The following is a 15,780-nucleotide window of genomic DNA, read 5'->3' as shown; positions in this document are numbered from 1 at the left end:
GTTTATCTGTAAATCTCCCGTAAAGATATCCCCCCCCCCGTCTTATCAGCTCCCCCCCTCCACCCCCACCCCCACCCCCCCAGCCCTCAGATATGTATTTAAGCCATCAAATGTGAAAATGTATGTAATAAACATATCCGTGCTACGAAATCCAAAGGCCTTTTTTGGTTCTGTTAGTCACATATCTCAGGTCATTTTTTCCACAATGTGGACATATAATGGAAATATCCACCATGCCTAGTTCTTCTCAGATAATCAAAAAAAAAAAAAAAAGAAATAACAAGCACAATCTTCACTTGGACCTTTATTTCATTTTGGACATTTTTGGTCACAAGGAATAGTGTTTTTTTCCCACTCATCAAGTACAAAGCCAAGGACAATAGGTGTCCAGGTAACTTACCCTGCATTGCTTACAAATTGCATATGGTTACATAGTAATAAATAAATAAAATAAATTCACTCAAACACATTCGCTCTTCAGTAACGAAAGGGAACTGATTTTGACGATGAGATATTTTTGTTTAAAGAAGGCCATGACAGATTACATAACATCATTTTATCTGCCCAAGTATTCCCTGAATTACATTCAATATCAAGCTGACCAGAAACTCGGTTTCTTCAAATTACGATATTGTTATGGTGCACTGATTTTTGGGCAGTAAAGGCATAAGACTGGACTTATCACACAGTTCAATCAGGTTTAACATTTAAAACACATCAGCTGTTCTTACAGTACATGTTTCACACAGGTTTGCTCAGTTCATGTTCAAACAAATTTTCTGCATTCTCTTTTGGATCAATTAATCCAGTCGCATTACTACAATAGTAGACACCATTATCAGAGCATACAAACGTTTCCATAGATATAAAAATACTCTAATTATACAACCTTTTTATGACAATGTAAGCGCATGTTCAGGGCTTGTGCTGGTTAACCACCTCTTTTTAAGATTAGCCATGTTTCCATGCAAGGTTATCTGCATGATAATCTTTTACTACAATAGACTAGTGGTAGAGATGTAGTCTTAAGTAAAAGCACCTATAATTTGGAAACATGGACAGATTCTATGACCCAAGAATGATGTCATTTTTAAACAAGTTAAGTTCCGGAACATTCCACGGTCTAGGCCACTAGTCACTTCTTGGGACCATTTCTAATAGTGTTTGGAGCCACTGCAGACTAAAATAGGTAGAAAAGCGGTTTGGGGGAAAGGAGTGTTCGCCCCATTCAGGAGCAGCTAAGACCTAAAAGACTTCAGTCAGGATGTGTACATATAAAGTTTGCATTGAGGACATGTCAAGCACCTCTTTTAAAAAAATGACTTTTCTTCTTTTCGCCTCTCGTATTGGAGTTGTATTCACCGACCACACTCAATTCTACACAGACACCAGTCAGAGGAAGACACCGGGCTCATTTCAGTCGCTTATTTTCACTCCTTGCATCTGTTCCTCGCGTCCTTTCCTCGCTCCTTAGCTCCGCCCAGCGGAGGACACGAGGAAGAGATGCAAGGGTGAGATGTGAGGACCGAGGAATCGAGGCAACGTGTATCAGGCAAACGGAACATCCTCGCTCAGTCAAGCATCAGTCTGAAGCCACCTCAATTGCAGATGGGGAGATGTGGAGCCACAGTTCGATCGTTTATACGCCACGCGTTCCGAAAAATACTTCCCAACAGGATGCACTCGCGCTTCCTCGCTCAAGCATCCTTCGGGAGCCTCCTCGCTCCTCCGAGGAGCATTCGACGGAATTAGCCTTATAGACGGCGGACCGGACCTTGATTTCCGAGTCACGTGAGGGCCGAGGAGAAGAGGACGGATAAAATAAGGAGCCCAGTGCAGGAGTTTCCCTTCGAGCAAGCAGACCGTGGAGCCCCGACTAGACCAGTGGCACTCTGAGCGCGCATACACCCATCTGCTGCAACTGGCTCCAGGATCAGCCCCGGCACCTACAGAGCTACTTAAACTGTGAGCTACAAAAAACAAGATGGACGCCATCTTAACACGTCCGGAGCGAGTCAGGGTTCAGAGTTCAGGACCGTCTGTCCCGCGACTCTCCGGCCAGTCTTTGTATGCGCGCGTTTGCGAATAACAAAGTTAGAAGTGTGCGTGATTTGAAGAACGAGAGCTGGCTGAGGACTGACTGGAGGTCACGTGTAACGATGCTCTCGGACTTCTGGAGTGCATGAGAATTACGCAAGTCATTTCAGGGCGGATCTGAAACCGACTCCAGAGCAGAACACAAACCATAAGGAGGGATTTTATACGAGCAAGGTACTGTGGGAAGTGGAGTCCCACGAGAATCAGTGTTGTGACCTATAGCTTTCCTTATTTACATAAATCACCTTGAAGTTACTAGCAAATTAGTTAAATTAGCAAATGGTTTAGAATTCAATGAATTAATCGAAACAGATTTAAACAGAATCCAAAAAAGGAAAAAAATGCACATAGATAAAAATTTTTACATTTTATGGACAGAGTTTTTATGTTTTACCTGGGAGCACAGATTAGCTAAATGACGGTTATTATGCATTCTTATTGCCTTAAAAGTGTGTGTGTGTGTATTTGTACTGTAAGTGCATTTGTGCGCGTGTGCGTGCGTGTATTTGTACTGTCGTGTATTTGTGCGCGTGTGTGCGTGCGTGCTTGTGCATGCATGCGCTTCATGCATAGATCCAGTGCTGGCTGCAGTCCTCCCAGCACGTGAGCTCTTGACTTTGGAACCACAGTGAGATCTCCCTCTGTGCGCTCTCCACCGAGTCACTGCCATGGATCACATTCCTGCAGTGGACACACACACGTCACCTATCTACCACACACTCTCTTTCTCTCTCTTACACACACACACACTCTCTCTCTCTCATTCACACACACACACACACACACTATCTTTCTCTCTCTTACACACACACACACTCACTCTCTCTCCCTCTCATTCACACACACACACACTCTTTCTCTCTCTCTTACACACACACACAGACACACACCCTACTGCCAGTTTCCATTAATGGCCCCTCATTCTACTGACAGAAATCAACCTGAAGAGTTTCTTGTAGTTCATTTGTAGTTCGCAATAAATTAAAAAAACCTAAAGCAACGATTGAGGAGATTAAGCATCTTATGTTTTTCCTCATAACTTTAATCTTTCGTATCAGGAACCAATTTAGTTGCCCTTCTTTGACCCTTTTCAACAGCCTCTATATCTTTCATTTAGTATGGCCCACATAATAGAACACGACAAACACACACACATGTACTCACACACACACGGACATACACAGGCACTCACACACACACACTCACACACGTACTCACACACACGCACTCACACACACACGGACATACACAGGCACTCACACACACACACACACACTCACACACACACACACACAGACACACCTGCCCACTTCCAGGCAGTAGTCTCCTCGGATGGTTCCTGGGAGAGAGTCAGCAGGGTTGGTCTCTCCTAGCATTCTGCGTGCTGTCTTCACCACGTCCAGCCCCTGCCACACCTGCACAGACCGAATGCAACAGGGAGGAGCAGGGCAGGGTGGCGAGGGGAGGGGCAGGGCAGGGAGAGGAGGGTAAGGGAGGGGCTGCTGCTTTTACTGTGGATTTACACCACAACTCTGTGGCATTAAGGAGCATACATTTTTAAAAGTAGGACCATATATTTCTAATATACATATGGGTTTCAATCAGATGGGTGCTTTTGTTTTCTAATATTTTATCTGAAAGTTACCACACACGTAACAGAGAAATTAAACGGAACAGGAATTTCTGAGATTCTAAACAGCCTGTATGAAATAAGCAATGCACTTAATGAGCAGTACTGTACACTCACAAAATTGGGAAATTATATATATTTTTCATCAAAGATCACATATAAAAAAAAGTCATATTTTTTTCTCCCAAAAATCTGTAAAATGTATTTACGCCCGTTTCCAGTACTCTCTGCCACTCCCTTCACACAGATAACCCCGCTGAGTCATCTGATATAGTGTTTTACCAGACTGGAGGATTTGTGTGTGTGTGTGTGCGTGTGTATGCATTTGTATGTGTGTGTGTGCATTTGTATTTGTGTGTGTGTGTGTGTGTGTGTGTGTGTGTGTGTGCGGGGGGGGGGGGGGGGGGGGGGCTCTTTTACCATCTTCACTAACAGAATTTGAATTCACAATGAGCATGATTCAATCTTAAAGACGGCGGGTACGGCTCACCATGGCAACCACGGGCCCGGAGCTCATGTAGCGGATGAGGCCGTTGAAGAAGGGCTTGTCCCTCAGCTCCCAGTAATGGGCCTTCAAGAGGCTCTCCGACGCCTGTCGCCGTGACAACAGGGAGAAGGGCTCAACGTTCGTCATTGCGATACACGCTCTGACTTTCAATTAAACCCCTCCCCCCCAAAAAAAACACTTCCAGGAACAATGCAGTGCTATAGTGTTGAATCACAGTAAAGTCACAGGGACACAGAAGAGTATGGCGGCAGTGTAGTATAATGGGTAAGCAACTGGCCTTGTAGCTGGTCTTGCACCCTAAAGGTCACAGGTTCGATTCCCGGGTAGGACACTGACATTGTACCCTTGAGCAAGGTACTTAACCTGGATTGCTTCAGTATATATCTGGCTGTATAAATGGATGCATTTTAAATGCTATGTAAAAGTTGTGTAAGTCGCTCTGGATAACAGAAACTGCTAAATAGCTGTAAAAATATGCAAAGTAACAAAAAAACCAAAAAAAAACATAATAATTAACAGAAGAGAAAAAGACCATTTGGGCTGTGATATAAATTGAGCCTTATTAAAAGAAAAACACACTGCTTGTTTTCCTTCCAATGTTCTAATTGTGCTGCTTGCTTATTGCATTCGCAAGTTAAAATGACAGCTTAATGACCATTTGCTCAGTGAATCCATCTGGTGACTTAATGCAAAGTGTTAGCTGATAGAGCTGGCTTAGCCAGGGCAGTCCGACTGTGTTTCAATTCCATCCCATCCACACTCATTTCCTTAGTTTCATCCATATCAATTTAACACCAACAACCCCAGTAGTTCACTTCACAATTTCATTTTCACCAGGCGGCAGTGTAGCATTATGGCTAAGGACGGTCACAAGATTTTCAGGTAAGACGCTGCATAAATGGATGCAATGTAAATGCCGTGTAAAATGTTGTGCAAGTCGCTCTGGATAAGAGCATCTGCTAAATGCCTGCAATGCAACGTTACTGATAGGGCTGTGGACCAATGAGTGTGGGACTGGATTATTTAGATATCACACGATGTCACTGAACAGGTATAGAATGGTAATACACCATAAAACACTTCTATTCATTACCGTAAAACTAGGTTATAGACATACAGGCTTTATATGAATTTAGGACATAATAGTATACCATCATTGGCCTCATTCACAAAACCTCTCTTAAATTTTTCTTTCTTTCTTTCTTAAAAACTTATGAATGCTGCAATGTTCTTAGAAACTTTACGCGTAGTTTTACGCTCAGATGTGATATACGCATGTTTCGTGAATGAGGCCCATTGTCTCCTGAAAGCCCTTCCTGCAGCTTTGCTAGCTTAGGCTGACAGGAAGGCCTTATGCCTGCCTGTATCTCAGAGATAATATAATCAGGTTGGATATTCAAGATGTATGTATCCATGCGTACACATATAGGACAGAATGATGTATGTACCAGATGGACAGGCTAAGTGTTAAACGGAAGTGAGTTTGGTGTCTGTTTGGAATCTCATGTCTGAGCCATGTTCTCTGTCCCAGCAGCCTCGTTTGCGTGCCACACCTGGTGTCCATGGCAACGGAAGAATAATGCACTTCGGCACTCGCGGCCTCACCTGCACCAGCTTGAGCCCCACCAGGTGGAAGCCCTTCCGCTCGAAGCGCCGGATGATTTCGCCCACCAGCCGCCTCTGCACCCCGTCCGGCTTCACCGCCACGAAGGTCCGCTCATTCGCCCCTGTCCAGCCTGCCGGGGGTCAGAGAAACAAGCCGATTGGCCCTCACGCTGGGCATGCGACACCGCTTCCTGTTCCTGTTTCTCATTCTGTAGTTTTATGATGTAGTATATAGTATACGCATCATCGGCACGCAGCATATACTGTAAGTTTAATGCACAAAGTATTCCCTGAAAAGTGTTGCTCATTATATAAAAGGCTGCATGAACATTTTTCCAAGATCACTGCATAAATGCCAAGAACATATCCTCCTGAAACGCTTTATGTGGGCTAATTGCTTTAAAGAGACGGTGCAATCCCTTTTTTCAAGCATTAAAGTTTTCATTAAGCAGCACGATGTAGATGCACGCTCAAAGTTTTTCAAATGCAGAAATTACCGATTGAGCGACAGGTTTTTGCAGGAGCGTGCCGTGATGCAGTCATCCCAGCCAACTGGAACGCAACGATATACTCCAGGTTTTGGTGTACTTGCAGTCCCTGACACACTGCTCGACAGCTTATAAACAAATGGCACGAGTTCCTCTGACGTCATCAGTAGCCGCCAAAAATTATTGCAGCGAGCTGCTCTACCTTAGGCCAATTTCAGGAAATTTCTAACCAGTTTGACTTCAATTGTACTTTTATTTGGTAACGGCTGGGATATCTTGCAATATCTCTGCAAATCTAAAACGTCTCAGTTCCGCCTAAGGCTTTGTTACTTAGCGAAAAGTTCGAGAGAAAAAAACTACAGTTCAGTTGTTTGAATAGTAGGCTACTACATACCCTTGGAAGCGACGAAAGATCAATAAAATGCGTAGTTATTTATCACATCATTTTTATATATAAATTTAAGTCTTATTCATATCGTCCAACCTACCATACACTTCAAGCCTTGCGATCTTTGCAACCGACCTCTCAAGCTCCTGCTGGTCAGACAGTAACCTTTTCGGTCCCATGTCAAGTGGCTAACTACAGCAGCCTGGCATACGAGAATCAGCAGAAACCAATGCGGTGGCTGGGCTCACAGGTCAGCAAGAATGGAAGCAAATTCTGAGCTATTCATAGGACGTCTCCGCTTTAGACGAAGTAGCAATGCTACTCGAAAGTTAACAGGAAACATGTTCACGAGGAATTCGTTCCAACTATAGCACGTACATGGGTGTGTAACGTTACGGAAGTTCATAAGCTTTTTCCTACATTGTATCTCACTGCTATTTTTACACACTAATAGAGGATAATGTCGAAAAAAGTATTCACTTTGAAATGTATACAGATATGTAACAGAAATGTATACAGACGACGTCGCTCCAGTTTAGCCTCAACTAAGCAATGACAGTATTTTTCCGGCATTGTCTTCTGCAGCGAGCTAATACCCATGAGCCCATTACCTTGCCCTACCCTGATATGGAGCCCGTCTAGCCGTAATCGGATTTATGCAAGTTCAGAAACACGTGGCGTTAATGGTGCAACGTTTGTTTTGTATTGTGCGAAGCCTCAATCGTTAACTACATACCCAACGTATAGCAGTCGTTTTACAAGTACATTTACAAGCTAACTTTCCTAGCATGCAAAATGGTTCTTCGCTCTAACTTGCCATACCGGCAAGATGCGCTACTCTTGGCTATCTCGCTTTCTTTAAAATGAACTATTACATTTTGAAAGCTAAATAATTACATTTAAAAAAACATACCTGTCTGGAAGATGTTTGCAAATATGGTCAAGACAAGACAAATCATGTTTCCCTGAGATTGTAAACCGCTGCCTGGACCACATCCACAGTAGCTAAGCAGGGACTTCAGAACTCTCTCGTATACGGAAGTCTGGAACGCATGCGCGTAAATGGCTACATCTGCGGTACAATCCGTTAAAACGTGTACCACGCTGAATGGCATTTTCATAATTAGCATGTAGGTTAGGAAATGTAATAAATGCCATTCCAAGGTCAACGTGCCTGGAGTCACTCTTATAAATGCACAGCTTCGCCATTTTTGTTTTTCTAATTCTCACTTTTACTACTATTGATTGTAATACACAATGCCAACAATACCACACTACATAGCACAGCTGCAACAAACCCATCTTATGTTTGCAAATGACATCAGTTGAAGTAAAGCAGAATTCCAACCCTGTTCAAAAACACCTCCTTTACCTTTATGGCAATAAGTATGTTTTTCTAAAATCAGAAAGTCTTCTAAAATCAATGTAATTTTTTCATGAGACAGTTTTCCACGTTTTTAATTATTACCAAATTAACACTCTCCATGCTTTGGAGTACGTTTGATGCAGTAGTGACTATCTTTCTTGAAAGCTTGATAACTGGCTAGCTAATGCTCATGGAGTAAAATAAGTGGAAGGAAATCTAATATGAAAGTTCCTACCCTAAGAGAAGAAGCCATTTTGTGGGTGGACGCCACAGGGTGGCGTAAAACAACCAGCGTAGGCCGACGGGGGGTTGGGAAAGCTGAATGTTCTCATGCACAAAGCTGCTTTTGTTTGTTTCTTAACCCCAGGTAAGCTTTTACAAAGGAAATAGCCAACCATGTGGACCTGACTGGCGTATGCTTATTATAAACACCTGTGACCAGGTGGCTGTTACTTTTCCAATAATCGCCTGGAGCATCTGGAAGATGAGGCTATGTCAACACAGCAAGCAAATTAGCTGAACACATTTAACAATAAACATTGAACTAACTTAAAAAGTGAAACACGTTGATGAGTAAAATGAATTTATTACCAAATATGAACACCATTTAAAATTCCTACGGTCTTCCCAGAAGGACACTACATGTACGATAGATGGCTTTCAACACTATCTAATGTCTCTAATCTCCAAATCTGAAACGCTCTTAGTAAATACGGCCCTTAGAGAGGTTTCTGACAACCAGCCAGTTTTACAACAGCTAGTGTAGGAATATTTGCTCTGTAAAGCAAGAAAATATCCTTCACACACACACACACACATGCATGCAGACACACGCACACACACGCACGCAGACACATGCACGCACGCACGCACACACGCACGCACATGCATGCACGCACACACGCACACACACACGCATTGTGATGGGGTTTGACAGACAGCACTATAGCTCTCCTATCTGGATTCCCCGGTAGGCTGGCTGAAAGTTCCCGCTGACTTAACGACTGTCATTTCATTCATTTTGAATGGCACTCAGGACGGGACTCCAGGCACAAAACCAACTCTGTTCATTGCAGAACGATCCTGTAATTCTTTCACTTGTGGGGGAGTACTGTCAGAATTACACCTGATTTCAGAGCAGTTTGGACAGTAGATATTTATCCCGTAGTAACTGATGGGTTGGTGGTTTAATGTCTCATGGCTGCTCTCTGTCCGGGCTGCTAATAAAATTTGGAGGCTGGAACTTGTGAGTCATGTGACGTCTCTAGCAGCGGGGACGGTCGAGGCCGATGCACATACAGGTACGTGCGTCCCTGCTCATCGCTGTTCGCACACGTGCTGTCACTCACCCGTCCTGACTAAAGTAGCTGACACAACAACGTCTGAAAATGTTGATAAAATTGTGCCATTATGAGGCTGAAATATAAGCACATTTCTAACTGAATTCTATGTAAAAGCTGCTATGTAAGAGTTGTGTATACCGCTCTGGATAAGAGCGTCCGCTAAAATGCCTGTAATATAATGTAATCTAATGAATTCCTTTTCACGATTTTCAGATAATCTCCAATGAGACAGTACATTTCCGTGGAGTGACACAAGAGGGCGCTGTTAAACCTTGCTGTCGACTTTCGTCCTCATTTGCCCTCTGAGAAAATCTGCGGTTGCTTTTTCCTCTAGATCCTCCAGGAGACGTGTTTTTAAAAATTTCTGTAAAACGCACCCTCAGAAATGGATGGTGCGGGAAGCACTGATCATCGCTGTCGGTTATTCCTAAACAATGGCTGATGCACCTTATCGTGCATCAAAGGATTTTCCCACTAGGAACGGATGTTAAAAAGTGAGAGAGTGCGCTGCATAAAATAAATAAATAAATAAATAGAATGACCAACAAAACTTAAAAAAAATCTATTTTCACTGCTTTTCGCTGAAAATGTACCATTTCTGTAACAGTATTTCACATGTAGTTTTAGTTAGTATTTTATACCAATATAAAATGTTGGAAACTAGGAAATTAGATGTAAGGATATACAGTGTACAGTGTCATACCTTTACCTTCACAATTCCGTCCCTCCCATAGGGAACCACTGTAACCCCGCCTGCTATATATCCAAACCCCCCTCCACCCTCCCTAGCTGTCTTCAGGTACATAAATGCATTTAAAAAAATCTTGTCATGCTGGCTGTGGGGAAAATACTACAAAGGAAAATTGTTTTCTTCTGTGTACCCTTGTGAGTCACTCACACGCGCGCACACACACACACACAGGCTTCTGCAGTCCATACTCACCACCAGTGCTGTCTTTCATGTTCATGTTCCAGTTGATTTTGGTAAGTCAAAGATTTGGTTTAAATCTCAGACTGTTCTTTTAAATTTTTTCTCAGCCTCATCGTGGCTTCCTTGACTTTCATTGGCACAACTCTGGTCCTCATGTTGACCATCACCAATAACAGACTCCAAAGGCCATCGAAAGCCTAGAATCAAGGCTAGATACTGGAAGCTATCTTCTACCTGCACTAAGGAATTCAATGATCACATATGACTCATCAGAAACACTTGCGAAGCCATTTGTCCGAACCATTCTGGTGCCTGCAATAGAGGGGCTATATATAAAAAGAGCTGTAATTTCTCCAATTTGAAACCAAAATGTATAAGAATACCCTTTAGTAAAAGCTGGAAATCGGCTCTTTAACCATATGTGAATCGTTTGATTACCAGTCTAAATTTGCGGAATACAGAGCCAAATCAAGAAATGAAACATTGTATGTTTGTGTCCCAAACATTATGGAGCTTACTGTATGTATGTATGCATGTATATGTATATATATATAGAACAAATGGCCTTCTCAGGACTAATTTAATCATTTTTATGGTCCAACCAAATCTCCACTGGTCTACAGAAGCATATTCCCACATAGATTACGTCATGCTGCGGACCAGTAAGCGGCCCTGCTGGTCCGCGATCAGAAATTCTTGCTGACTATATCTGGCAGAAGCGATCTTGCGGCCTCAATCTTGCCGTCTCATCTCCGACTGGGACTCCTCGTTCTCCTCAGCATGCTTTCTGCATTAGAGTTGTATTTCTGTATTACTGAATCAGGCCCGGCGTGTTCCATCGAAGTGCAGAGACCTCACACTTCTGACACCCAATTTACAGTCTCTGAAAAGAGTCTTTATCCATTTTCAAACGAATGTCCTTCAAATCTGTCCAGTCTCCAGTAAAGCATATAATGATTGTTCATTTATTTATTTATTACAGCCAAGATTTTATCCAGTGGCTGCCTTCTTGAAAGGGGGGTAAAAAAGAGATGACAGCCATTTCTTCAAGTTAAGAAACCCCTGACCTTTAAAGCCACATCCATGTGGCGTTCTGGCAGTGATAAGCCCAGTTCTGGCAGTGATAACCCCAGTTCTGGCAGTGATAATCCCAGTTCTGGCAGTGATACTCCCAGTTCTGGCAGTGATAATCCCAGTTCTGGCAGTGATAACCCCAGTTGTGGCAGTGATAATCCCAGTTCTGGCAGTGATAACCCCAGTTCTGGCAGTGATAATCCTAGTTCTGGCAGTGATAACCCCAGTTGTGGCAGTGATAATCTCAGTTCTGGCAGTCATAATCCCAGTTCTGGCAGTCATAATCCCAGGGAGATGATCAAAGAACAGAGAGACTAACCCCAAAATGCCCCCTCAATGGGCCTCATTCACAAAACCTTTCTTAAATTGTTCTTACTTTCGTTCTTAAAAATGTTCCCTATGAAAAACCAACGTGGGATTCATGACTCGTGCAGTCCTTTGATTTTGTGCTTATCCCAGGCGTATGAGATGATGAATGCTGGCTGTTTGTAAATTTTATGTGCAATCCTGTTTATGTGATTAGCATCAGGAAACAGCCATGAAAAAATATCGACAAAAAAAAAGATGAATGCCGTAATGTTCGTGGAAACGTTCTAATGCGCAACTTACAAACGAATGTGATCGTACGCATGTTTCGCGAATGAGGCCTACTGCCTCCTGAAGTTTCTTTCTGCTAGCTTAGGCTGACGGATGGACCTTATGCCTGCCTGTACCTCAGAGATAATATATTCAGGTTGGATATTCAAGATGTATGTATCCATGCGTGCACATATAGGACAGAATGATGTATGTACCAGATGGACAGGCTAAGTGTTGAAGGGACGCAAGTTTGGTGTCTGTTTGGAATCTCATGTCTGAGGCACGTTCTCTGTCCCAGCAGCCTCGTTTGCCTGCCACACCTGGTGTCCATGGCAACGGAAGAATAACGTGCAATGCGAGCGTCATCACTGCATGCATTCATTGCAGTAAGCAGCATTTGCATGTGTATCGCACAGGTCATGTATTCAATGGCCTGATGTTCTTTTGTTTGATTGTTTGAAATAGTTTCATGTTCAGTTTTATTACTTCTCCCTGAAAAGAACTCCCAGATAGAAACTGCACAGAGGCCACGTTACAAATTCGCTTATTTTTAGTCACAAACTCACTAAATGTAAAATGACTCAGTAGGCGAGAGCATCAGTGTAATTAAAACTCACCTCGCAGGGCACATTGAATATTGGAGTAAATGAACATGTTGAAATGAATGCATTTGTCATTGAATTTGAATTTCATATGAGCTGTGGAATGAAAGAAACGGTAAATGGGAGATTCTTTGTTATATATTTGCTGGTGTGTGAGTCGTGTGGTATTTTGTAGGTGAGTAATTCCCTGTCCTTTAGTTAAAAATGGACAAGCAGGTCTCCTGAAATGTTTCCCTGTGTTTTGAGCTGTTCTGATTTTTCAAAGCAGCAGGGAGCTCATCTCTGGCTGGAGATGTCCCCCTTTCTGTGCTTGTCAGAGTCATCTGGCTGCTGGACTCTACTGGGTAAGAACAGCATGGCTCCTCAGTGTGTGTGTGTAATATTGAGAGGACAGTGTGTGTGTGTGTGTGTGCGCTGTGTTGTGTGTGTGTGCATGTGTGTGTGTGTGTATGTGTGTGTGCATGTGTGTGTGTGTATGTGTGTATGTGTGTGTGTGTGTGCGTGTATGTGTGTATGGGTGTGTGCGTGTGTGAGTGTGTGCGTGTGCGTGTGCGTGTGTGTGTGGCTGTGACGGTAGTGTAATAATACCATTGTGTGTAGAGGAAATTTAAGATCAGCACACCTCTCAGTGGCGTTTAGAATATTACAGTGTAAACATTCAGGGAATCTGTACGCTGCAAATGCTAAAAGCACACGGAGGGCATATTGAAAAAGCATTGTGCCATTATCGTGGCAAGGGAAGGGGCTAGGATAACAGTTCAGTGCCTGTAGAGTCGTTTCCCTTTTTAAAAATCTGCATTTATGATGAGCGACTCCATCATTTCCTCAGGATGACAGGAGCCGGACGTTCCGGAAGGCTCTGAATGAAATGTGCTGCTAGCCCTCTCAAGAGCATCTATTTTGTGTAGCTGCACATGAATCATTCCCAGTCACAAATTATTCCTGGAAATCCTCCTCCGGTTCGCCTTCTCTCAGACACAAACATGAATGGACAGAACAAACAAGAGGAGGCAATTCTCCTGGAAATGGGGGTGTTACGTTTTGGTATTTGTATTTATCCTAATATTGTAGCTTGTTCTTCTCCCTAGTTTGGCTTGGCATAAGTTAAGTCAGAATAGTGTATTCACTGTGTGAACTAAAACTGTGTTCTTGGCTAGAAATAGCTGTTTGAAATGAGTTTTGTATCTTATTGAACCTCTGTTTTGTAGTTGTTCATGACCATGAAATTTTTTTTTTTTTGTACGTCACTTTGGATAAAAGCATCTGCTAAATAAATGTAATGTAATGTTCCTGGCCGTCTGGTTGTGTCATATACCTATGCGTAAAAAATAAGGCCTACATTATAGAATTCACACTTTCATTCGCGCATGTTCTCAAAACTGCAGAGAAACCCCCCTGTGTCTGTGAGAAAATAATAGCTTTGGTGCTCGCAAGGAAAGGTCTTTTATTTTGCAATAGCTGAAACCAGTCCTTAACCAGGTGACTTTAATAGACACGCGCCCCTTAACACAGTTCCTATGTGTAAATTTTGGACTGAGAAAGCCCTACTTTTGCTGGTAGAGTGAAATCAGTGTGCTGGATGAACTGTCCAGCAAGATTGTGTTGGGGTTTTTTTAATTTTGTTTTGCATTGTACCGTGCTGGTCTAAAAACAGGTCCGATAGGGTGTTATTGAGCTGTTTCTGCTGCAGCAAGAGGTGGACACTGTCTCAAGAGTTAAACATTACAAACAGACTTAATGAGGGGAAAAGTCCGCAGTAAATAAAAAGCCTTTTTATTTGATTTCTGTGTGTGCGGGCATTTCGACCAAAGACTTCATCAGCATTTGTCAATAAAGTGCGTTCAATAAAAGGCGTCGATTACGGTGATTGCACCATCCCACCGCACTGCTCAATAGCAAGGCAATGCACCATTCACTCCCAATCCTACTCGCTCCCCCCCTCCACCTCCCCCGGGCCAGCACCTACACAAGCACAACCCAGCGACCGCAGCACTATACAGGAAGAAAGAAAACAGAATAACAAAACACATGCAAAAAACCGAAATATATAAAGATTCAGCCCAGAAAGACGTTGAGATCTAGCTCCTCCTTCATTCAAAAAGGACTGAGAGATTTTAATTTGTGCACCTGAAAGGCTTCTTGTCTGACAAGTTTTAACAACGAAATATGTTTCTGTGCCATGAAGTTTAGACTGATCTAGGGGTGAGACCATTCTGTACAATGTCTTTAAAGTGAGTTCTGACATTGCCTCTGGGCAGCACTCATATGTTCATATGCATTTTCTAAAAGAACACCTTCTGTGAAAGTATTGCATTGTGGGAATTGTATGCATGAGACAAAGTTCCTTGTGGTCAGTGGACCATAGATGTCGGATTTCACTATTCTGTCTTGAATGTTCTTCCCCCTTTTTTAAAAGACGGGGGCTTAATCGGCACTGAACTGAGCTGCAGATCAGCTGAAACTATACCCCAATGTTTTAAAATGCAGGTCTTTATGACCTGCCTCCAAGGTACAGTATGCACGATGAGACAAAAAAGCACAAAACCGTCCAGACCCACGGTGCACCTGTACTAACTATATAGCTAGCTAGCTATGGCATGCCCTCACCTCTGTAACGTTATTTGTCGTCCTCCGTGTGTCCATAAATCTGTATTGGTGGTTGTAGCTGTGTGTCCTTAGGTCCTACTCATGCCTGCAGGATAGCATCCGCATGCGCTAACTAGGTTAACTAAAGTAGGCAAAACGCGAACATGTTAGGGTTAGCTAAAGTAACATTAGGCGATAAAGCTGTGCTTAAAAATGTTGTGCCGTACCACCTGCGTCCTACTAAACGTCTTACTAAATGAAGCACCACTTATGCATGTGTCCAACTAAACGTCCATGAGTGAGTGAGTGAGTGAGTGACCACAATTTGCCACGCGTAGCCCAGGGCGGCAGTCCTGCCTGTGCGCACTGTGGGAAAGACACAGGATTATCTAATTGCAGTCTGGTGTCTTTCGGTCACTCAGATGGGTAGCGTTTATCTTCATCTTTTTCATTAAACACATCTGCAGCTGCCCGGTGCTCACTCATAATGGTACACACAAATCTGCTCCCATACAACTGGCTCACCACACGCCTCTTTTCAATAGGCCGAACGCCTCCCCCAGCTCCTAGCGCTGCTGTGTGC

The 15,780-nt window shown here is 43.1% G+C and overlaps 1 protein-coding gene across 3 annotated transcripts; it reads right to left on the bottom strand.

The window, feature by feature from the left end:
• Window positions 1–286: 286 nt before the first annotated feature.
• On the bottom strand, window positions 287–7,758 carry nme3 (NME/NM23 nucleoside diphosphate kinase 3). Of its 3 annotated transcripts, XR_004763163.1 has the most exons (6): window positions 6,817–7,152; window positions 5,841–5,971; window positions 4,218–4,319; window positions 3,400–3,512; window positions 2,604–2,778; window positions 287–2,562 (listed from the first exon to the last, which is right to left on the bottom strand). XR_004763163.1 is itself a non-coding variant. In XM_035399226.1 (5 exons), the coding sequence occupies exons 1-5, from the start codon at window positions 7,673–7,675 to the stop codon at window positions 2,661–2,663; spliced, it is 510 nt and encodes a 169-aa protein (XP_035255117.1). In that variant the 5' UTR covers window positions 7,676–7,758; the 3' UTR covers window positions 287–2,660. The 3 variants fall into 3 exon arrangements, 2 of the variants coding, with proteins under 2 accessions (XP_035255117.1, XP_035255116.1); XM_035399226.1 differs by lacking the exon at window positions 6,817–7,152 and adding an exon at window positions 7,630–7,758 and having other exon boundaries at window positions 287–2,778; XM_035399225.1 differs by having other exon boundaries at window positions 287–2,778; window positions 6,817–6,991.
• Between the last annotated feature and the right edge of the window lie 8,022 nt (window positions 7,759–15,780).

Source organism: Anguilla anguilla, chromosome 17 (assembly GCF_013347855.1).
Source record: "Anguilla anguilla isolate fAngAng1 chromosome 17, fAngAng1.pri, whole genome shotgun sequence".
Classification (NCBI taxonomy): Eukaryota; Metazoa; Chordata; class Actinopteri; order Anguilliformes; family Anguillidae; genus Anguilla; species Anguilla anguilla.
The sequence above is the reverse complement of the archived record's forward strand: the minus strand, read 5'-3'. Positions and strand labels throughout refer to the sequence as shown.

What these genes read in the sequence shown, in the direction of transcription:
- nme3 (XM_035399225.1), bottom strand. Translation starts at nt 6,895, where the DNA reads ATGGGACCGAAAAGGTTACTGTCTGACCAGCAGGAGCTTGAGAGGTCG. An exon ending in CGCAAGGCTTGAAGTGTATG is followed by an intron (nt 5,972 to 6,816) that starts GTAGGTTGGACG and finishes GACCCCCGGCAG; the next exon opens with GCTGGACAGGGGCGAATGAG. An exon ending in TGGGGCTCAAGCTGGTGCAG is followed by an intron (nt 4,320 to 5,840) that starts GTGAGGCCGCGA and finishes TCACGGCGACAG; the next exon opens with GCGTCGGAGAGCCTCTTGAA.